At 48.5% G+C, this 23,797-nt stretch overlaps 1 protein-coding gene across 1 annotated transcript in view; it reads right to left on the bottom strand.

Annotated features, from left to right (window-relative positions):
• SYT17 (synaptotagmin 17) overlaps positions 1-14,616 on the bottom strand; it is a 35,121-nt gene extending 20,505 nt beyond the window's left edge. Inside the window, exons 1-5 of the mRNA XM_054643736.2 lie at positions 14,456-14,616; positions 10,977-10,994; positions 9,548-9,696; positions 4,014-4,162; positions 2,883-3,502 (exon numbers count right to left, since the gene is read on the bottom strand). Of these exons, the coding sequence (XP_054499711.2) occupies positions 2,883-3,502; positions 4,014-4,162; positions 9,548-9,696; positions 10,977-10,994; positions 14,456-14,470 (951 nt within the window). The 5' untranslated portion in view covers positions 14,471-14,616. The remainder of the gene's footprint in view (positions 1-2,882; positions 3,503-4,013; positions 4,163-9,547; positions 9,697-10,976; positions 10,995-14,455) is intronic.
• Between the last annotated feature and the right edge of the window lie 9,181 nt (positions 14,617-23,797).

The following is a 23,797-nucleotide window of genomic DNA, read 5'->3' as shown; positions in this document are numbered from 1 at the left end:
TTTACCCCAGCTTTTGCAGCCCACAGGTGCTGGCACAGCCCTGTGCTAAGGCAGGTTCCAGCTCTGGGATGAGGGAGCTCAGTGTGATGGTGGGACAAGGACCTGGCACCTGCCTTTATCAGCACACTCTGTGTCAAGGGTTCCAGGTGGAGCCAGCAAGTGCAAAGCTGATGTTCATCTTAGCTCGTGTCACTTGGCCACTTTCTCTGCTCTTTCACAGTGCCTGCCACTCTCCCACTCCCACCAGGATGAAGAGAAAACTTCTCCACAGCTCCTGCCATCTGGATTCACTTTCCTCCATCTCTCTCCAGCTCATGATGTTTCTGTCTATAAATTGTATAAAAAAAAAAAAAAAAAAAAAATTCACGTATTTTGTGTCTTTCATCTTCACATATCACGTCTATGACTGTCTGTGTTTCTCTCCCTCCTGTTACTGCTTTTCCAAGCACCTGCTTCAGCCTTTTCTCCTGTGGGGGTGCTGCCAGCTGCTGCTCTGTGTCACAGCCCCAGACTGGCAAATGTTCCTGACTAAAGACCAGAACTGCACCACAGTGGTTTGTTTGTGGTGCTCTCCAGGATCCAAGGATGCCTTCTGCCAAATAAAATGCAACTGCACGTAGATGTTTATTTCTGTCCCTGCCTATCAGAATCTCTCAACACAAAGCACACTTCAGCAGGCTCAGGTTCAATCCAACAAGAAACTGATAAGGGCTGTCTGTCCCTTCAGCTAATCAAGCAAAAAGTGAGAAGTATAAAAAAAATGTCAACACGTCAAATCTATCATTCCACAGGCAGAAGGTTCCAACTAGTATTAAAAAATCCCTCAGAAATTTCTAGCACAAACATCACTGTTACTGAAAGACATAAAAATGTATTTTTAAAAGCAATAAGCTTTGTTTTACTTCTTCCAAGATTTATCTCAACCCTTTGACCAATTAATTTAATCACCACTAGGATGAAATATGCCTTACTCAAGGAACTTTGAAAATTTTATCATTGAGAAAATATGGGAAGATGATGCCAAACATCATCCCTGGATGTCCTGTATAAGCACTGTGGATCCCTTTACAGTGGCAGTCTGCCAGCTGAGGTAAAACCAGCAAAAAGGTATGAAAGGACCACTTTACTGATCAAAGTGTGGAGGAATTTTTGCCTAAGTTCTTCCATATGATAGTAAGGGGATAAATGCAAAAGGCTTTTAAGCCTGTGCATTCAAATGGAGTTTTGTCTTTCACTTTCCTTTTATAAATATCAGAAATGCCAACTTCTGCATAAATAATTTATCTTGAATGCTGGTGAAGCAGACAGCACTGCTGAAAACAGCAGCAGCTTTCAATGAAACTTTGGAGAGAGGAAAGGAAGAGCTGGCTCCGAGCTTGGCACATGAAGGCAGAGATGATCTTTTCTAATCAAGGTCTGTATTAGCTGTGGAATGAGTCCATGTTACTCATAAAGAGATGCAAAATACAGAAAAGCATTTATCATGCAAAAGTAGGGAGCAGGGGGAGAAGCAAAACTGCATGGTGGGACTCACAGGAGGGCAATGGGATGCAAAGACATGCCCTACATACAACACACATTCAGGGACCCCATGATTTTGACTTGTGCACAACTTGCAAAACCTTCCTTTCTTGCCTGAGCATTGTTGAGGCCAATCCCACAACACTGCTGTCCCAGGAAATCCAGCTGGCTCTCCTGCAGTTCCCTGGAGCCCTGATCCTCCTCCCCTCTGTAGAGGGCAGCAGGTCTGAGCAAGAGAGGAAAGTGCTCCCAGCCCCTCTCCAGCCCCAGCTGGCTTCACTTCCAAACACTGCTTGGGGTACTCCCCTTCCACGAGTGTCTGATCAGAAATTTCCACTCCAAATCAGACTCTTGAACCCACAATGTAAAACAGCAGTGAGGCCAATGATTTACTGCTCATTTCATCCAGTATCTCTGGCTATAGCACTCTTCTGTGAGCACCTAAAAATCAAAGAAAAAGTGAACCATCCAACGGGGTTTAATTCAGCAAGGACTCCTTGGAAATTGCAATTTGTGAGCTGGGAAGGAATTGGGAGAGGCAGGGTAGTTACACCAATCTTCCTGTCCTTAGTAAAACACTTGAGATGCTGTTCATACTATGGTCTCCCCTTGGTTTTTCACAGGGTTCTGTGCCTCAGCTGTGTGGGTGATGCCACTGGTGGCAAATTTGGTAGGGAACCATCATTCCTGGCTGCAAAGCTCAGATCCTTCCACTGAACAGCCCCTTCCTGAGAACAGAGGTGGAAGCACACAGACCCTCTGATCTCCTCTGCCCATCCCACTGAGTGGCTGAAATGCCCAAAATGCACACAACGCCCCACTTGCAGCAGACAAATATTTATGGCAAATTTCGTTCCTTCAGGGATCCGATGAAAACAAATCTACCACTCCTTTGCAGATTGTTGCTAATGCATTATACCACAGGTCTGGGTAGATTTCATCTTCCACATGTTTTATTGAATCAAATCATTACTGAACTGGCACCAGTGGTTCTCTCTCAGAGCACAGGAATGACCTGGGTGGGACAGGATCACAGCATTCCTGAGAAGGGCTGCAGGTCACAAGAAACACCTGCCCAAAGGTGCAGACTTCCAGAGCAGCCTTGAGTTGTTCTCGTTTAAGCTGACACAGGATCTTTGCTCATGACTATAAAGACAGCTCCTCTCCCTCACACTGTGAGTTATAAAACCAGTCACAGGCCCACATAATCCCAACCCAGCAGATGCTGCGTTAACAAGATGACAATTACTAATTAGAAACAGCATTACTTGCCAACAGGCAAAGGAACCACACACACACACACACAAAAACCCCCAAAACAGCAAGAAGAACTGTGGCAATAATCTGATAAATTCTGTTACCTGAGAACTAGGCACAAGGGCTTTCCACCAGTGTCCACCTTTCACAAGGTCGACATCGCTCAAGGGCATTGACACTTTGCCAATAACACAATGGCGTGAGAATTTGTCAAAATCCACTACAGTTAAAAGCAGAGTTCTTCTCTGGGCTTCTAAAAAGGGGATTTCAAATGTGTACCTCTCCTCAAACACCGGGTTCTGCGTTTTGCGCTTCACTCCGGTCTGCTTGGAGTTCTTCTGGTCAGGAAGGAGGCAGATCTTCACATAGGGGTTGGAGTGAGCCATGTCTTGCCTTGAACCATCATAAGAAATTGGAGGAGGCAGATCTTTAGCCTCAATGACTCTCACTATTAGGTAATTATGCAGCAGATCATACTGTGTGCTAAAATGCAGCATGCCCAGCTGGTACTTGGACAAGATCTCCTCATCTGTCAAGGAGTCCATGTCATCACTATTTGAGTCAAGAGAATACAGCCTTGGTTCAAATTTTCTAAAATAGTCATCTGGGGTGTAGGTTTTTCGCAGGATAGTTGGCTGAACTATTTCTTTCTTAGCTCCAATTATTCCAAACTCAATGGGTTTGATGTCAATTAGTGGAGAACTTGGCCTCCTCGACTCCAGACCTGAATGAGAGAAACACACAAATGTGATTGTTAGGAAGTCCACTGAAGAAATTACAGGTGCACATCAGCTTTGGGTGCTCTTATTCTGTGTGTGTGCAGTGCCAGCACAGGCTCCACAGTGGGGTTTTCCCCCTTGCCCTACCCACAATTAACTAAAGCAATTACAGGTGCTCATCAGCTTTGGGTGCTCCTATTCTGGGTGTGTGCACAGGCTCCACAGTGGGGTTTTCCTCCCCCTTTTCCTGCCCACAATTAACAGCCAGGCTGAAGCACAAGCTGGCCTGCACTCCTCCCTCCCCGTCCATCTGCACATGCAATAACCGTGCTCATTCTTCATCAAGAAAAACAGGGCTGGCCCCTTCCCCTGCACTCCTGCAAAACAGGATGAGGTTTTAACCAATGTGCCTTCAACCTGACTTGGTTCCCTGTCCAAGAGACAGGGCAGCAAGCAGTGCAGCTTGGTTTCCTGCCCCAGCAGAATTGCATTGCTGGTGGAAGGAGGAGCCCTTACTCGAGATGCGGCGCGTGAGGCTGTAAGCGGAGCGAGACGTGTCCGAGGACGAGCGCCTTCTGTCAGGGGACGCGTCCTGCAGAGCGGGAGGCAGCTCGCCGACCGCGTTATCAGAGTCTCCATCTTTGTCCTCGGTTTGGCTGCTTATCCTGTCATAATGAGAGACCTTTGGGTGATTCAAGCCAGTACAAGAAGGACACACAGGATAACAATACTCTGGCATTCTGGGCTAGTCTGGGGTGCTTGTCCCTTGAGGCTCTGGGTTATCTCCTGATCAGTCTGGCAAGCTAAGGCTGAGCAACTGACTTCAGACCTATGTAAGAACACATTCTTGACCTTTCTGCCTGTCTTTCAAACAGTTTTATCAGTATTTCAGCATGACACAGGCCACTAAGGCACATATAACTCAGATGTTGATCAGAAATATTATATTGTCATCTTATTGCAAAAGTTCCATACCTTCTTGGTGATTTCTCATAGGCAGCTCCTCACAGCACTGACCCCTTCTTCCTCACAGCACAGCCAACAAACTGCAGCTCTCTCCTCACCCAGCCACCCCACTCTTCTATAGCACTCACCCTCACTGGACAGAGTTGTGGCCTGTTAAGGGCAGGCCTGTTCCTAATCTTTGGTAATTAGTACAGCTGCAGCTCCTCAGGGGTGAGATTACCTTCTGCACTATCTTCATTTTCTTACATTCTATCCCCCCACAATATTATACTTCTCTCTAAGGAAAAAAAAAAATCAAACCAAAACCCCACAAACCTCAAACAGCAGCTTCCTGCTGTAATTCACAGCTACACTTTGGAAGCACAGACTTCACTAGGAAGGAACCAGCACAGATCACCATGCTCAGATATCCCAAACCTACCACACACCTCCTGGTAAAACATTGCAGGTTTGCCAGCAAAGTTTCAAAACTTGATCTTACAGACACAATTCATTATTTGATATTTATTGGCATGCCTTTTAAAATATTTAGCTGCTTTTTATCCACTTTTATAAACCAGATGTGGTTCTCAGCAGACAATAATTGTACTGCCCAGGGGTGTTGGTGGGAGCAGGGAATTTGGCAGGACCTAAATGACAAAGCAAGTTTTGTAGCATCTTGGAGAAGACTCCACAGAAGGCTGACATCATAGAGAAGTCCACACATATACATTTAAACAAACTGAAAGGGGAGTTACATGTACAGACAAGTTGTTTTTATCTAAAACAACATTCTGGTTAAAAACCCCAACATGTCCCAGCTGCAGTGGCTCCTGGAAGAAGTGAGGATCTCCCAACTTTGACTGAAAGCAGGGTAGGAGCAGACAGTGACAACTGCAGGAGGTAAAGCCTGCAGCTGTGTGCTCAGAGGGGAGTGCTGCTGATGGAAATGGAATCACACAATGGCTCCATGACGTGTGGTGCATCCTGCAAAACAGCCAGGCCACCAGACAGAAAACAGCAGCAGATCACAGGAAAAGCATCAGCACAAAATGAGCAAAGCAAAGGGGAATTCTGTGTGAATTTGCTTCCAAGCCACCCTTTCTATGTGCACAACTCAGCTGGGTATAAATGAAATATATTGAATCATTTTCATTAGTAACCAATGACTGGAGCAGAGCAATTGATATATTCTGCTAAAAGCAGTAAACTTGCATAAAAGCCCAACAAGCATTAAGAAAACAAACCAACCCCCAAAACCAACTGGAAATTCTTATCCAAGCCACAAAGTTCACAGCAGGATCCATGCAAATTTCACCAAGTCAGACTCACACAACTCATCCACACTAAAAACAAAATCTGTTAATAATCAAAACCAAACCCTCTGCTAAAAGGGGTGTACAATATTTGCACAGCTCTGCAGCCCATTAAAGGCAGTCCAAACCATACAGTTTGATATATAATCAGTACTTGGAACACAAATAGCTTTTTCATGCCTAAATGCAGGTCCACACAATCACAGGTGGCATTTGGATATGGTTGTGTTTGAGAAGCAAATGCACAGAGCAAGGCAGGGTGAAAAGGGAATCAGGAAGAGAGGCATTAAGGATGTTCTACAATGGGTAAACGTAATAGTGAGTTAATAACATACAGATGACCTTTAGTAAGGAAATTGCTACTGAGCTACAATAATTTTTCCTCAAATAAACTTTGGCTCTGGTTAAAGCAGCTCTGTTTCTGTTTAATCTGAACCTTTGGAAAGAGGAGTCGTGTCCTGATTTCAATTGAGTCTCAGTGTGCACTGTTTATCTTTGGGGTTTGTGTAGAATATTCCATAACAAGGAGCTCACATCCACCCTCATTCCCAGGCCATTTCTGCAAGGACCAGGATGGAAGTGCTCCTCATGAAATAACAAAAGTTACCACGCACTCAGGTCATTGCAACTGGACTCATTGCAACAATTTCCCTCCCCACCCCGTATGCCACTGCAAAAAAATTCAGAAAGTGAGAAAAATCCATATTCTCCCAAGAGGAAGGGCTTAAACTTGCAGCTTTATTGTCCACTCCTGAATTTCCAGGACAATGAAGCGTTTCAGAGTTGCCAAAGGGAAAACCTGGGGCCAAAATAGAAAGGATGGGTCATTAACCACAGGCATTTATATGTTTGCTCATTCACCAATGAGGACCATAAAAACAGTTTTCACCTGGGGAGTGGGTAGGAAGGTGAGGAAGGCACCAATTGCCTTCTACACACAAGGTGAGGAAGGCACCACTTGCATTCTACATCACACCAGTGTCTCAGACCCATGAAGAATAGGCAAGATGGAAAGAGCTCAGCTGAAAACGTAGATCTATTTTTAAAACATTTCCAGGCTGCAAGCAAGGAATACAATAAATTGATTTGTTCCCAAATTCAAAGCATGCATCTAAATGAAAAATAAGGTGATGTCAAACCTGTTTTTCCTTGTAGGGAAATCCACTAAATACAAAATTCCCCTCTCCAAAAATAAGAGAGAAAAAAAAAAAAAAAGAAGAATGAGGGATTCAACTGGTATACACAAATCTCTGTGTATTAAAAACATAAAAAACCCTATTCTAAGAACAAGTCCAAATTCTTACTCTGAGTAACTAACTCATCTAACTCCAGAGATCATTCCCTACACCCAAAATGCATATAGAGATATAAAAATACGAGATCAACACAGCTAAAACAGAACTCTTCTTTGGTTTCTGAATTCTGAGTCAACATGGGATCATTTCCACTTAAACATGCACACAAAAAGCTTGGGTCTCCTATTTGCCTGCAAACATAATATACCAAATCTGGCTCCTGCCTTTTACTTTCTTTTCCTCTTCTTCTTCCAGACCCTTGTTCCTCTACAGGCTCATTTTCTCCCCTTCTCCTCTCAATCTTAGGGAGAAGTAGAGGATCTATCTCCTATCTCCCTTTGGCCTCCCCACTTCAACAGCTTTTGTGCTCCCTCACCATTTTCCAGCAAAGCCACCCTGGGAGCACAAAGCACTCTCACCTTGCCTGGCACCACTCTGGGTCCTGCCTGCTCAAGAGGAGCCCGCAGCATCCTCAAGCAAGCCAAGCCTCATGTCCAGCAGATACTGCACTGTGTGTGAGCAGGCACCCTCAGAGATCACAGTGAGCAGAGGTGTCACAGGAGTGGCCACTGCAGTGACCTGGGGCATGGCAGCAGCCAGGTCTCCTGTCCTGTGCCCTCCTCTTTGGTGCCTGCTGCCCCTCTCAGCCTTCACCTCTGGAAATTCACCTTCTCTCAGCATGGAGCAGAACAGGGAGACCCAAACCAAATCCCAAACTGCACCAAACCACCCAGAGCTGGATGGGAAGATGGGAAAATGGCCTGGGCTGGGGTCACAGGGACCCTCCCCAGGGCTGTGAGCATCTGTGGGTGAAGCATAAAGTGCAGCAGGGCTGAAGAACTGGGTTGTTTTTCACCAAAGAGCATTGTCCTCTGCTTATGGCCATTCCATGGAGTTATTGTAGGGGCTTTCAGATGGAGCAGGACCAGGGAGAAACAATACAGGCTGCAGAGAGCATTTTAGGAGTCCAAAGGTCTCCATGTTCACTGCCCGTGGCAAAGCCCAACTCATCTCAAAGCCACCACAGAGCTGAGATTTGAGATGGTAAGAACAGGGCTTCAGCACTCACATCAGCCCTTTAGCCAGACAGAAGAATCCAAGAGTCAAAAACTTCACCTTGGTACAATCACTGCACACCCCAGAACACACAGGATGTGCCTTCTGCTGCTCAGCACAGCAGATAAGCTCTGAATCACCCTCTCCCCACAAGCCCAGCTACTTGTTCCCAAGATGTAATTGCTCCTGCACCAATCTCTCCACGTCCAATACTGCAGCCTCATCACTGTGCTCTCCTGTGCGTGATGCTTTCCTATTTAGCATTGATTTTGTTTCCATTCCCCATTAATTGCAGGTGAATCAGTTTCTGAGCATATATCAGACTCTTAAATATGCTGCTCCACATCTAAAAACCACTCTAACACATCCTGAACAGCTCTATTTTTATTGCTTCAGTATTAATTACCACCCTGCTCTTCTACCTGAATTCAAAAGAGTATGTGGACAAGACTGAGATTTAAACATGAGAAAATTTATTTCATGCAGCACCAAGACATGACCCTTCCAGAGCTGACACAGAACAACAGCACAGACTCACAGCAGTAGATAAAATTACCTGAGTGCCTCAGTGCCCAGGTACCAAAGCCTGAGCATCACAGGATGCACTGAGCAGGCCTCTCCTGTGCCACAGGTTCTGGACATGCTGAAGCAATGTCCATCAAATGGTCTGCTCCACAAAGCCCAGCCCAGCTGACAAAGCAGCCACTAAAACACCAGAGAGCTCTGCTCCCTCCCTGGTTCCACTGCTGCCTCCACAGGGTCACCTCTGTGCTGCAGACTCCTGACTGACAGGGAGTAAAAGAGAGAAGCCTTCACTGACTTCCTTTGCAGTGGATTTGCAAACACACCAATCAACCAATCAAAGCTCCAGATAAGACCCAGTGCTGTGGTTCTTTAATGATTTGAGAAGAAATTCTGATGAGTACTATGGTGACTCAGGAGATCAAGTCCTGCTGAATGAAACTTTAAATGAATTTCCCCTTCAGAGCACATAGGAGCCATGCCTTTCATCTGCCTATATGATAACCACCTTCATGGTAGGATAAGAAAGTATTTCTAAACAACCTCATCAGCATTTCAGCCAAGCTGAAGTGCTCCAAAGGGTTGGTCCATTTGAAGAGGAAATAGGACTGAAGATGAAAGGCATCTTTAGAGAAGGGGGCACAGCTAAACCAGTTGTTATTGTTGTGCCAGCTTACAAAACAACTTCTGTCCTACCCATCATTAATGGATTTTACAAAGACTAACCTTGCTATTTGAGTTAACAGAGCTGCCCTTTTCACCATGCCAGGAGTAGCCTGCATTCCCACCCTCAGGAGGTTCCTGCTCTCTAAGTGGCATCCTCTGAGTGTCCCATTGCAATTCATATCAATCCTCTCATCACAGCTGAGCAGACCTACTCTTGGTCAAAGCTAGGAAATCGTGCATCTAAACTTACAGCCAGGCTGGAGTTTGAGCAGGAAAAGGTCCCAGGATTTCAACTTCATCTTCATTTGTTTGGCAACAGCTACAGTCAAAACACTTCTGACAACAATTCCTGCAAGTCCAGCGGCACAGCAAGAGATCCGAGAGGCGAGCAAGCAGACCCTGCAGCCATGGCAAACCAAAGCACAAGATTACAGCCCATCAATAGCTATTGAGAAAAAACACTCAGCTGTATTTGTGTTTCTGCAACAGAGCATTAAGAACTGTATTTATTTCATCTATACCAACAGACAAGTGCTATGCAGTTACCAGCCCAACCCCATGATGCCATAACAAGGCAGGAAAATAAGCATTCTCTGCAGGTATTTTCCCCTCTAGTAGCAATGTATTATTATGTAGGTTGGCAAGAGGGTGATTTACAAAGCACTATGGCACAGCAATATGTTGGAGTGGAAACATGCATATTCCTCCACACACATCAACAATCTAATAGATCAGCAAACATACAACAGAAGGAATTAAAACCAGAAGGTAAGTGAAAGCTTCAATTTAATCCAGCAAGGATCTATTTAATTAACACAGCAATGTGAACACATTTCATCCCTGTAGATGTCCCAGTAATATTTGTACAATCCATACACATGGAACATTACAGCCCAACAAACTCACCACTAAAATGGATTAGCCAGAGCGCACTATCCTCACGCTTCTGCTCTGCTACCATGATTAATTTAATGAAGAACCATCAATGATGTCTTTTAGAAGAATGGTTGACCCAGAAGAGTCTCTCATTTCTTAGGTTCCTGGCAGCACCACTTGTACCAGTGCTTGTCAGCTCCCCAGTGGAGCAGCAGCATCCTGTGTTCCCATTTCCACACCATCCCCACAGCCTTCCCCCCACTTCAAAGCTCTGCTTGGAGAGGAGCAGAGAGCCAAACCTCAGCTCATTTCCCACCCACACCAGCCCCAATTCCTGCTGTTCATGAGAGGGCTCATTAAGCAGCACAAGGGCTCTGTAGGAGACACACAGCCACAAGGGCACAGCACCTGCACCCAGGTCAAACTGCTTTACAACTGTGTGTGACCTTGAGATGCTCCTGAGAAACTGCAGAAATAAAGTGTATGAGAGATTCTCCTTAGTTATCTCCCCAAAATACTCCAGACATTTGCAGTATTCATGAGTGTGGACCATGTGGAGGGGTTTCCTCAGAGGAACCTGATCTGCAGAGAAGGCTTCATAGGAACATGGCTTTTTGCTACAGTAAAACACACATTTTTTTCCATAAACAAAATCTGGGCACTGCAAACCAAAAAATTACCAGCCCAAAATATAGTGCATTACTTATATCTAGGACATCAGTAAAGAGTCAGAAAACACGAGACAATCCCCTCAGGATGGAGCAAGGAGACAGAGCGGGGAGTGAATCATCAGATTAACTCACCTCATTTATTGGTTCCAACTGTCCTTTTAGACATTCACGATGAAGCAAAGGGGAACAGAATGAAAAAGACAAAAACAAGTTAGCAATGCTCAAACAACTTTAAATTTTCTGCCATGACATGCTCCAGCCTGGGATGAGTTCGAATTTCTGGCAAGGCAGTACCTTGTAGATGTTAGAGGAAGGAGAGGTCTGACTGGGCATCAGCTTCTGCCATTTCCAATCCTTCTCTACAAAGCTCCTTCTGCTCCTCCCTTCCCACAATCAAAACTCCCAAACCCATTCTGAAGCATGAAAATCCTGCTCATTGCTTCTTGCTAATGGGTATCACATGCAACCACTTATTTTGTTTTCTTTAGTAACCTGACTCTAATTGCACCAACTTCTTGCTGCTGACAGCAAACCATATCCAAATTTTTCAGCAGAAAAAAAAGGCTTTTCTGCACATTCAGCCCATATCAATGGAGTTCCAATGCCAACTCACTAAAGCAACATTTCTAGGAAGAGGTACAGACTGAATACTCTCCATTGCATCCACATCTCTGGGCCCCTTCAGCCTAATCCTCAGATGTGAACTGAAGAACACAAACAACAGAAGTTAAAGGCTTGAGTCCCACACTCCCATTCAAAAATCTGCACTGCAGACACCTCCCCCAAGGCACAGGGAAAATCTACAGCAAAGGAAGAAGGCATCACAAACCAGTTTTCTATTCACAAAGCCACCCTTGGAACTTTATTTACATATATAATGGACCCATTTCCTTTGGAGACTCAGGAGCATTTCTGATACCTGCTGAAATGTCCTATCTATTGCATTCCCTTGATAATGTCTAAGAGTTTCCTATATGCCCTGGCTGTCTTTGTATATGGGGAACCCCTAAAATAAACACCAAACCAATACAAAAACCACAGAACAAAGCAATACCAAAAAAACCCCACAAAAATCTCCATCCTACTCTTCCAAATGTAGAAATTGGTTCCTAGCTCCACACTCATGACATGACACGAACAGCCTTTTCTGAAGAAGCTGGGATGCAGAAGTTGCCTTTAGTTCCAAGAACTCTTGCCATGGACCACGTTTTGGTGCAAGCCTTCCTTTTAAATTTCTTGGAAGCCAGTGCTTGTCAAAAAAGCCAGCACTTGTTAGGAGCAGTTAAAAGACTAGAAGAGCTGTGGTGCAATGAGACAAGACAGTGATTACAGATACCCATGGGCCAGCTGTTTAAGAAAATGCTAAATGGCTAAAAGGGCTTTATCATTCCTTATTAATGCAAAGTTGCAGCCAAAGCTCCAGTGGTTTAGCAGAGCTGCAAGGAGGATATTTAAATTGCTCTAAAACAAAGCGGCTGGACCGGTGCCACGCGATCGAAGGCCGAGCACGTGTCACACAAAGAGAGGGATTTTCCAAACAGCCCACAGGGACACGGTAGGCTCAGAGCCCAGAGCCCTCCTGGCCACCACAGGTCACATGAAGCCAGCCCTGTGTGCCACCAGCTCGAGGGGACACAGCCACCCTGGGGGCACAGAACCATCCTGAGGGCACACAGGCATCCTGAGGGGACACAGCCACCCCAAGGGCACAGAACCATCCTGAGGGGACACAGCCACCCCGAGGGCACACAGGCATCCCTAGGGGACACAGCCACCCCGAGGGGACATGGCCATCCCGGGGGCACAGAGGCATCCTGAGGGCACACAGGCACCTCAAGGGCACACAGGTATCTGGAGGGGACACGGCCGTCCCACAGTACCAGGACAGAGCGAGCCTGTGGCCACCCCTAAATGGGAGGGCAGGGGTAAGGACTGAGTGTGACAGTGCTGGAGAGGTAAACAAGTCAACAGCAGCTGAAATGCAGGGGCCCATGAAAGGAAAGCAAACACGACCACCTGGGCACCCACCTCACTGGCACCAGGCACGAGAGGCAGGGCTGGGGAAGGACAGGGATCTGGGGAAGGACAGGGATCTGGGGAAGGACAGGGGCTTGGGGAAGGACAGGGATCTGGGGAAGGACAGGGATCTGGGGAAGGACAGGGGCCTGGGGAAGGCTGCAGCAGTGGGCTGGAGTTTGGGGATGCCCAGGAGCACAGCAGCTGCCATGTGCTCAGCAACCCCTGGAGAACAGCTCAGTCTCCAGGGTCAGGCAGGCACCATCAGGCTCTGCCACGTCATCCCAACTGGCCGAGCACAGAACAAGCCAGATGGGAGTCTCCAGCACGAGTGAACCCTCACCAAGGGCGAGGCTGGGGGCAGGGCTCCATCTCCACAACCTGCTGCAGGGCCCCTGGGTGGGGGTTACCTGCTCCAGCTTAGGAGAGCCACCAATCCCAGCCAGGTCCTCAGAGCAGTGACAGCAAACCACCGTGGCAGTACCCCCGGGGATGCCGCAGCAGGGTGGGGTCCTCGCTGGTGACAGATCACGGTGACACCCCAGGAAAGGCTCACAAGCTCCATCGGCAGTGAACAGCGCAGCCTGGGGACAGTGCGGTCCCCTCAGCCACACACCCCCCACCATCCCACCGTGACCGACACCGGTGTGGGGATAACGGGGTGCTGCTGATGCCCTGCTCTGCACCCCGCCTTGCACCCACGGGCCCCGACGGCCGCGCTGCTGGAGGCCTGCCCGGCCCCACTGGAGACCCCGCCGAGCCGGGGGGCGCCGGGAGCCCCGAGCCTCGCAGGACATCTCGGGCGGGCTCCACCCGCGGCCGCTCCAGCCCGACTCCGGGACAGCTCCCTCAGCATCCCCGGGGCGGCGGCGGCTCAGGGAGGGCAGCGCGGGGCACGGCGGGGCGGGCGGAGGGGACACGGCCCCGCGGGACGGGGCACGGGTGGCGTCGGTAGCGGGGTCGGTACCAGCGCCCGCCCGGCTGGAGATGCCCCCTCCCCGCTCGGGTTCGTCGCGAACCGGGCGGCTGCGCTCGGGGCAATTGCTGGGGAGCGGGCGGCTCGGAGGTCGCTCAGGGTCTGATCAACCTGACAAAAATTCAGCCCCACAGTGCAGGGAGAGCCCATCCATCACGGCACAGCCCGGGCTCCCCGCAGCTCCCCCACCCCGCCGGTGCCCCCCGCCCGCCGGACCGTGCCCAGCCTGGGCCCCCATCGCATCCCAGTCTGCCCGCGGGGTCAGCATCCTCCTCCCTCCAAGAAGTCCCTGTGCGGGATCGGGACGAGCTTCCTCGCCCCCGGGGCCATCCCGCTCCCCCAGCAAAGAGAGGCCCGAGGGCTGCTCGCCAGCCCCGCGGGGATCCTCTCCTGCCCCGGTGCCTCGCTATCAACAGCTGCCGGCCCCGCTCCTGCCCCGGCCCCGCCTGGCCCCTCGCCGGGGGCTGCTGTCGCCTCCGGGAACTCCTCCCCAGAAGTTAACCCGAAGTTGCGCACCCGCACCGGGCGCGGAGCACGGGGGGGCCCCGCTCCCGTCCCGCAGCCGCCCCAGAGACCCCCCCCATCCCCGGGGAGCGCCGCCGCCCCGCTCCGCACGCACCTGGATGTACGCCATGGCTCCGCGGGGCTCCGCGGGCGCGCACGGCGCCTCCGCCCGCGGCCCCACCCGCGCCGCAGCGGCACCGCCCCGGGCGGGGGGACGGGGCCGGCCCCGGGCAGCGGCGGCTCCGCGGCCGCGCAGGCACCGCCACCGGCACCGGCACCGGCAGCGGCAGCGGCAGCGCGGGCCCCGCCGCCCCCGCGGGCGATGGGGCGGGCGGCGGGCGCGGGGCCGGCGCTCCGAGCGGGCGGGCGGCTCCCCCCGGCCCGGCCCTGCCCGCGGAGCCTCCGCGGGCCCGCAACAGGTCCGCCGCAGCGCGGGCGAACACTGACCTCCAGAGGGCCCCGCGCGGAAATTCAGGGATGCGAAGCCCTCCTGGCCCCCGGGACGCGGCGCGGGAGGCGCCGGTGCCGGCGAGGGACGGCGGGGCAGCTGCGAGCGGTGGCCGCGGCTGATAAAGCGATTTCACAGCAGCGCTTTGCCGCGAAGAGTTCGCTGGATGAGAAAGCACACCTGAGTTTCGAGACAGATGCGGTTGTTTTGTGAGCTCGAATGAGCAAAGTCAAAACGTACAAAGTCACACCTTCCCCAGCTGAGACGAGGAGCTGGAGCGAGGAGTGAGCTTGTAACCCACAGAGCACAGTGAGCATCCTGCCCCTGCCTGATGTGTTGGGTCCAGCCAGAGGCAGAGTGGGAGGGAACGTGGTCCAGCAATGGGCAAATCCCACCACGGGGGTGGTTGGACCTGGAGAGCTCAAGTAGCAAAACATTCCTGAGGTCAAACTCTCGAAAGGGAAAGCACAGGAAAAGCGCAGCTTTTCCGCCGTTTCTCTTGATCACCACCTTGGTGCCACACAAATTGGAGGCTTCCCAGCATCCTGGTGTAAACAAAGGCTTCTGTCCTCGGCTTTGGAGGAAGCTCAGGCTACACTTCTGGCACTTTCCTGGTACGCTGATTCCCACTAAACCCTGGACACAGGCAGAGAGGCAGCAGCTTCCACCTCAGCCCAGCTGGGCAGCCAGGGCACCTCCCTGACTCAAAACAGCTCTGAGTCACCACATTTCAGTTCACTGTGGTGAGTGCTGAAAACATCTCCTGCTCTGGAGAAGGGGACACTACAGCTTCAGGCATTGGCCAGCCTGAGAACACTGGTGACTGCTGCTCCCTGTGGCAGGGAGGGAGCATCTGGGCCAGGATGTCTTTGGAAAGCTCTTGCATTACTGATCTCATTTAATGGCCCTTTTAAGTTCTCGTTGAATTCAATGAAAAACTGCCATTGACTTCCGTGGGAAGGGCCAATACTCTGAATTTTTTAAAAAAATGAACTCTCTGTTTTCCCCAGGGAGAGCAGCTACTGCTTTAGAAGAATAATTATCACAGTGGAGATAAGCAAGAAAAAAGCCTGTAGTGCTTGCTTGTTTCAGGCGGTTTTGAGCATATGATTAAGTGGTGGTACAAGTTATTTGTCAATTTTTGCTCTGCAATTCTTTTTTATTCCACTTCTTTCTAAGTGCCAGTGTTTAAAATGTCAACCTTTACTTTGACTATTGTTGCTCTTTTCACGACTGCCTTGATGCAGCTTGCAATAACCAAATGCACAGATTTTCTTTTTTTTTTTAATGTTGCAACATAATGAGGAGAGAGGCTTAAGCTTTCAGACAGATTTCTTTTTTTTTGACTCCTTGAAGGCAGAATGCTGTGAGTCACAAAACTGTGGCAGGCACTACACAAACATTATGTGCATGTTTGTACTTATTCCTTTAAAAACTTACAGAAGATAAAGATCAAATGCTGCATCACTTCACAGTGACTTTTTTGGCTGACAAATACAAAAATTATGAGCCAAAAAAGAAGAGCAAAAGAAGTTTATGTGGGGAGTCACCAATACTATTGATTTTTACATGAAAGGAATGCCCTCTTTTCCCCTTCACATGCTTTGGTAGCAGCTTGTAGCACAAAGCCATGAGATACATGTGCTCCCCTTGCACACTCATGCATATACACGCATTTAAGTGCTTTTTACATCATGGCATGAAGGCTTTTAGATGATTTTCTCCCAGCACACACATTCACTAGGCAAGCACAGCTCTAACCCAAGGAATATGACAAGGATTCAAAACAGTAGACAGGTGGTTATTGTAAAATCTAATTTCAAATCTGCATATGGCTGATGCTCTGATTAAGCTCTGCTCCTCCAGCACTCAGAATAAACAGATCCATTTGACGTGATGACAACATAACCTTTGGATGTCCTTTGCTGTGCACGCTCTGTGTGTGATAAGACACATTCCATACTTCCCACATGTAATGGCTGTGATGCAGATGGCCAGGCTTGCAAATGCAGGATTTTTTAAGCAGAAAACGAGGAAATGAATACTGCTTTTGCAGAACATGATTTTATGGCAGATTTTTATTCTTACTAATACACACTGGGAATAACATCAGCTCCATCCAAAGCACGCACTCAAATCATTACAACCAGCCCAGCAAGCAGCAAAATCTACTTCCAGCACAGCAAATCAGCTCAGCAGCTTCCCAGACCAACCAAACCTGGGACACTGGTGTTCAAAATGCCATGCCATGCCCAAACCTACCCAAAGACTTTCAGCCTCTTTGTGCCTGAAAGTTAAGAGAAAAGAGCATCACTCTGAAAAAGTAAAGAAAGCAAAGGAAGGCAATCTGATGGCTATTTCTGAGCATTTCCATTTGAATCCTACTAAAGCAGTTGACAGTGATTTCTGCTGCAAGGGGCAAGCAAGAGGAACAGAGGCTGTGCAAGGTTAAGATGAGGTGTCTTCCTCTCCTGTTCTTTTGCCAGATCCTTATTACCACCACTTGAGCCTGCTGGAATAGCCAACTGCCACTCTGCCAAAAAATAAGCTGCTTATCTCCAGATGTTTTTATAAATGGCAAGCCACTGTAGCTGGTGCTTCCCCACTGCTGGTGGCAGCTGATAAAGGTCCAGTTCCTCTTGTCATTACAGAATTGACTTCATTTCCTTTCAGCAGCATCCCTCCAATAAATGTATCTGCAATTAACTCTTCAGGACCATCTCTAGCAACATTTTTCTCTTTACAGGCTTCATGGCAATGCAGTTTCTTTCCTTGTGTGATTTTGAGGTTTTTTTCTGCCTTGGGTTTGCACTCTGCAGGGGCAAGTCCAGGAGGTTTTATTCAAGAAGTTCTGGCAACCAGGAGCAGGACTGTTCCCCACTACTCCCCTCCCAGTCTGTCAGCAGCAAGGATTAGCTTTGGCTTTGCCACAGGGACCTGTATTTATTCCAGCTCTATGACTGACTCCATGGCAGGGGCAGGGAGTGCCTGAGCTGAGCTGAGCTGAGCTCTGTGCCTCCTGCTGATGGCAAAGCTGCAAGCTCAACCCTGCTGGCTGCCTCCCAGGCTCACGTGCTGCTCCCTTCAATCCTTTCTCCCAAATTCTCACTGGGCACCATGCCCAGACAGCTCAGTGTGTAATGGAAGGTTACCCCCTTCCCCTACATCATTCCTGGTGTACTCAGGGATCAGCAAGAAGCCTGGGCTCCAGTGCCTCTGTCTCAGGCTCTGGTCCCTTGAGGCATGAGAGAGTCACAGCAGCTGATCTTGTGCCAGTGATGATGCAGTTTCCAGCAGGAACTGGGCTGACATCAGTGTGACAGACACAGATTCCAGCTAGTGACAAAAGGGGAAGGTGCTACAACCCATTTCCATGACTCACACAGCCTTTGGTCTCAGCTGCCTCTAAATCAGCCCAGCAGCACCAGGGACACCTGTGAGTCTGTGTGATGTGGAGTCAGGGCACCATTGCCAGGGGACAACTGCTCTGTAGATTTCATTGTATTTCCTTCTTTCATTGCATTTTCCTTCTTCTCTGCAATTTTCCTAAGCTCTCATCCCCTTATGGATTGGCATTTTCCACCCTGGGCTCCCTCTCTTGTCACATCTCCCAGACCCCAGTCACACCCCTAGCCAGGAGGAGCTGCCTGGTGCTGTGCTGGAAAGCTCTCCCCTGCTTCACTGCACAAACAGCCTCTGCTGATGCTGCATCCTGGAGCACATCTGGGTTATTAAATGGCCACCTGGCAGCTCCCTAATTGGTAATATCAGTAAAAAGCACATTTTTCTCTTTTCTTAAGTCTCCAGATAAAGCAGTTAAATTTGATCTAAGATCCTCACATCCTCATTGCCTCATATAATTTGTAATGACCTTGCCTGCGCCACAAAAAATTACAGCTACTTTTTTTGCACTCACACACTTTCTAGTTTCTCTGACATACACTCTGGCAGGGAACTGAATGACACAGCATAATCTGCTAAAGCTTTTTCAATAGTAAACAGAGATAAAAACCACAGCCAAAGGGCATGCGGGCTCCGAGGAAGCAAGCACCGTGTGTTATTGCACCGAGCGCTCCAATGCAAGTTCCTGCTCGAAGGAAAACTGTCCCTGGAGGGAGCTGCCACCGCCCAGTGAGCTCATGCTCCATTCCAGAGCCCTCGGTGGCTTCACACGGTGTCACTGGTGTGAGCGAGTGGCTCAGCAGGGCGTGTGGAAGGAGCACGGGCACTGCTAGCTCAGGGTATACATAGGAATTGGAGTTGTGTGGAAGGAGCAGGGGCTCTGCTAGCTCAGGGTATACATAGGAATTGGAGGGCGTGTGGAAGGAGCAGGGGCACTGCTGGCTCAGGGTATACATAGGAATTGGAGTTGTGTGGAAGGAGCACGGGCACTGCTGGCTCAGGGTATACATAGGAATTGGAGTTGTGTGGAAGGAGCACGGGCACTGCTGGCTCAGGGTATACATAGGAATTGGAGGTCGTGCTCTTTCGAGGACCTCGTTTTTTGCAGTAGGAATGGGAGCTCCGTGACCTGTGGCTCGCAGGGTCCCCCTGCACAGCCTCAGCAGGGAGGAGGCACAGAGCCACTGAAACTCTGCTGCTCTGGAACTCAATCCCCGCTTTGAGGCCAGAAAATCTTGGATACAGCAGGCTTTGGGTCAGGCTAAAAAGCCTAGAGTATTTTCAGACTTCCGAGGAGAGAACGTTGTATTTATAGGGAAGTTTAGTTCTTCAGTTGCTTTTGTAATTCATTTTGTTTATGACTGGTTTATTTAAGCTGTAGGGCTGAGGAGTTAGCTGCTAGATTGCTTTTCCAGGCTCACATTTCTAACTGTTTGCAGACATAGGGCAGAGCTATTTTTGTAATATAAATCATTACAGAGAGAATATCTCACAGTCCCCACTGAAGCAAATTCCTAAGGAAGACAGCTCTATTTTGGAAGTAAATTTCTACTTCATATTTTTTTCAGTTTAATGACTGAGAAACAAGGAGCATCAGTGTGCAGCCAAGCAGTGTCTCTGTTTCTCAGGAAGACAACTGTCTCTGTTTCTCAGGAAGACAAACTCAGTGGAATGAGAGTCAATTCCACCAAGAGGAGCTGGCTGGGAGCTGCAGATGTGGGGATTGAGTGTGATCCTGGTGAAGGAGCTCCTCAAATGGGGCAGAAATCAGGCTTCAAGGTGCTTTACAGATAAAGGTACTCAAGATACTTTGAGGTGCCCACCCTAAAAAATAATATCTTCTAAAAAGGCCAGAGTGTGGATTTTATAGAATAAGGCAAAGTCTGTCTCAACATCATCTCTCTGAAACTCAGGAACAGTTGTAAGAGCTTTGGTTGTGTTACAGACTCGTGGATGACTTATTTTAGAAGAAGAGTCTCATCCCCTGGAAGTGGTTTGAATAACTGTGCTATGACTCTTCCCATTTAATTCACACTAATTTGGCAAGTCACAATTCATATTCATAGGAGCATTAAAAACTACATCAAACCTAGAAAGTGGACAGGGAAGGAATTAGAATTTACAGGTTTTTCCTTTCCAGCAGTGGCTTAAAGATGTAAATTAACACAGAAACAGATGTGGTCAAGCACATTTCTTCAACTGAATCAGCAAGGCTTTATAACTGAGCCCTGGGCCATGCAGCTGTGGAATACAGGAAAAGTTATCCAAAACCATTTAAATATAGCTCATAAGAGAAAAGCTTTTAAATTATGAAACAAATTAAAAACAGAAAAATAGAGATTGCTTAATTCTTTTTGAAAAAAACAGTGTCAACAGCAGCAAAGCCCACTTCTGAGCTGCAAAGGAACAAGCTACAAGATCATGTTCAGGATCATTCAGCTGCAAATACCAAATCATGATTTGCAAAAATATGCCCAAGACAGCTTCAGAATTCAACAGGTTCAGAAGGGCATGACTGTTTTTATGACAAAAGGTTCTGTTTCCAGTCATCTCCTCACAGCAGCAGAGACCATTACATCTGGTTTTCCCATTCTGCACATCTCATTAAGCAGATGTGCAAAATACTGTATCATGCAGTAGAGCTAAACTTGGTGGGCTAAAGGGGCAATTTGCATTCTAAAGCACTGCAGTGCTGTAGCTGAGAAATAAATGGAATTCCTGAATATTTCTGCCTTGAAAGGACCTGGTTTCACCTGTGTGTTTCTGTTGTTGAATTCTTTCCCTCCTCTCCATCCTATGCATTTACCCTGCAGCGTTTTCAGTGGGACACAGCTCTGCTGAGGAGGGAGGCTGCAAATCCAGCTAAATGCAATCAATATAGATGAACTGAGTCCTTTCCAAATTAAAATTTCCTTCTCCCAAGGAATCTCTTATTTGGACATTAATGGAAACCAAAATCACTACCCACACACCGTGCTCTGCCATTCAGAGATGAGTTTGGAAGGCAAACCTTATTTCATTGCAGACTGAGCCAGGCTCCTATGCAAAAGTCTGCTAAAATCCAGGTGATAACATTCTTCCTTGCTGCTGGGAGCTCCCCTGGGTGTCTGACTGAAAACCCTGCTCTTACAGATCAGATGGGAACCCTTTTGATCTTGGGGGTGCTCCTTGCATTACACAGGCAGTTGTGTGTTATGTTCCTGCCCCAGAATGTGCCCAGAGCCTCACAGCTGATGCAGCAATGCTGTCAGGAGAGATGCCCCAGCTCCTGAGCCATGTCCTGGTGTGGGCCCAGCCCCTCCCTGCACCTCATCCCACTGTGCCAACAGCCCAGTCTGTGTCCCCTGCCATGATGGGTGACAGACTCTTTCCACTGGCCCAGCAAAGCAGTTTATATGAGTCAAGGCCTGCTTTGCCCTCTCCCAAGGGAGGAAGCTTACTCCTCCTCCTCCTCCCTGCAGCATCCCTTTTACAGCATTGGACTGGGGACCTCGTTAGCAACACAAATAAGTTTCCAAGCAGAAAAGGGACAAAAGTAAATCTGATCTCATCCCAGCTTCCTCCCCCACTGGAGAGCCGGAGCAGCTGTGGCCAGCACGTGACTGCCATCTTGTCCCCATTCCACAGGGATGCCATTGAAAGGTTATGAAAATACTGAGCAGGACAGAGAAAGGAGGCATCCATCTGCTCCCCTCTCTGCAAGGGCCTGCTCCCTCTGTGAGCCTGGATCAGGGAGATCTGCTGAAAACAAGCCCTAGGTGCTCTCAAGGGACAAAGATGTGCCAGAGCAGTCAGGACAGCATGCTGTGGTGTGTGCAGGGTCCTGTGTTCAATCAGAGAAACAACTTATTCACTCAAAATTAGCCTTCTGCTCTGCAACTTGAAAGTTCCTGGGGTAGCTGTGTTTGCTGACCTCTGAGAGTGAGCAGTTTTATACAAATAAAATACCTGTGCACTTCACATACAGCTACTCCAGTGGCAGTCAGGCAAACAGATACTCAAACTGCTGCACTGCCAGAGCCCTTTGAAGTGAAAGTCTCATTATGAAGGTCTTTATCAGCCAAAGAGATAAATTTCACCACTGAAATGACCCTTTTTTCACAGTCCCTCCAGCTGCCAGAGCCAGGTGAGCAGCACTTTCACCAGCTGGCATTTCAGAGGCAGGAAGCAGGGCTCACACCTTATCTTCCACAAGAGTTACAAGCCCTGACAGCTTTAGCTGAAAAAGTTCATGCAAATCCCATGGTTCTCCCTCAGAAACACCATCACTGAGGGCTGATCTGATGACCACCCAGGTGGTGACCATGTTCCCCAGGGTGATCTCCTGTCCCTCCTTGCCGTGGACCTGCTGCCTTCCCTCCTTACTCCTTCCTCCCACCATCTCTCCTCCAGCTTATCTGCTGATGTCTCTGTTGCCATTCTAAGTCAGATACTAATTTCATCCAACAGCATCTCATTATAATTAGTTCTTAATTGCCACTTAACACAGGGATCGTTTTAGAAGGCCATAACAATTCTTCCTTGAAGAATTGAGCGTTAAAAGCTCGTTATGTGCCCCTATACACCCTTTGGGTAATGAAAATGATTTCAAGAGGCAAATTTAAAACGCTGCTGTGCACACAAGCTCTGCACACAAGATTTATATGGTTTCCTGGAGCACTAGTAGCATTTTCAAGGAGCAAACCACAGAAGTCAGTGTGTTTTGCTACCAGTCTCCCTCTGTCCCTCCCTCATGCACTCACCATGTCTGAAAGTCATGTCATGGAACTGGAAGTGGGAACATTTTAAGAGGCACCTGTAAAATGCAAGGGGTTTGTGCCACAGAAAAGTTGCATTGCTGCTGCTCTGCTGGAACTGGTGCCCCCAGCCAGGTGCAGCCCATCGTGGAGAGTCTGCATTGCAAGGCAGGCAGCACTCAGGAAGCCAGGAGATAGACAGACTGTCAGACAAAACTCATCCTTAGGCACACACAGAGCTTTGGCCAAGACTTCCTTCATTCCTGAACAAGTCAGACTCCTGAGAGATTTGAAAATGGACAATTTGCCAAATTCTTACCAAGATCTTCAGGGTTCCCACAGCAGAAGCTACAACTGAGTGCCAGTTCACTTTACTTAATCATCCATCTGTCAGTGCAGCAGTGAGGACACAGAGAGGCCTGATGCTTCTCAAGCACTGCCCCATCCACCCTGTGCCAACAGGGTCTGTTCACAGCGCTCTGGAAAACACCACACTGAAATAAAAGGCAAGAAATGGGCCTGGTGCTTTCTCAGAGTGTACTGTGCTGTTCTCCTCCCCACTCCCCCTTTTCTTTTACTATTCAGGAGATGTCATTATTTTTGGTAGGGCCTGAATGACTGCTGAGCTCAAGTGGCTCCTGGGGAAAACATACAGGCTCTGTGCAGAAATATTTTTTGGAGAAGTGCCCATGATTCACAGTCCCTATGAGTAGCAAGTTTCTCTTTTTTGAAACACACTTCAACAAGCTTCACACGGGACATGACATAAAGAGATGCTCAGAAAACACACTCATAACCCCATCAGTCACTTCTTGGGCAGCAAACAGACCCAGAGGTGAGAACTGCACAGAATTCAGGGTTCCTGAAAGTC

The sequence above is a fragment of the Agelaius phoeniceus genome, chromosome 16 (assembly GCF_051311805.1).
Source record: "Agelaius phoeniceus isolate bAgePho1 chromosome 16, bAgePho1.hap1, whole genome shotgun sequence".
Classification (NCBI taxonomy): Eukaryota; Metazoa; Chordata; class Aves; order Passeriformes; family Icteridae; genus Agelaius; species Agelaius phoeniceus.
The sequence above is the reverse complement of the archived record's forward strand: the minus strand, read 5'-3'. Positions and strand labels throughout refer to the sequence as shown.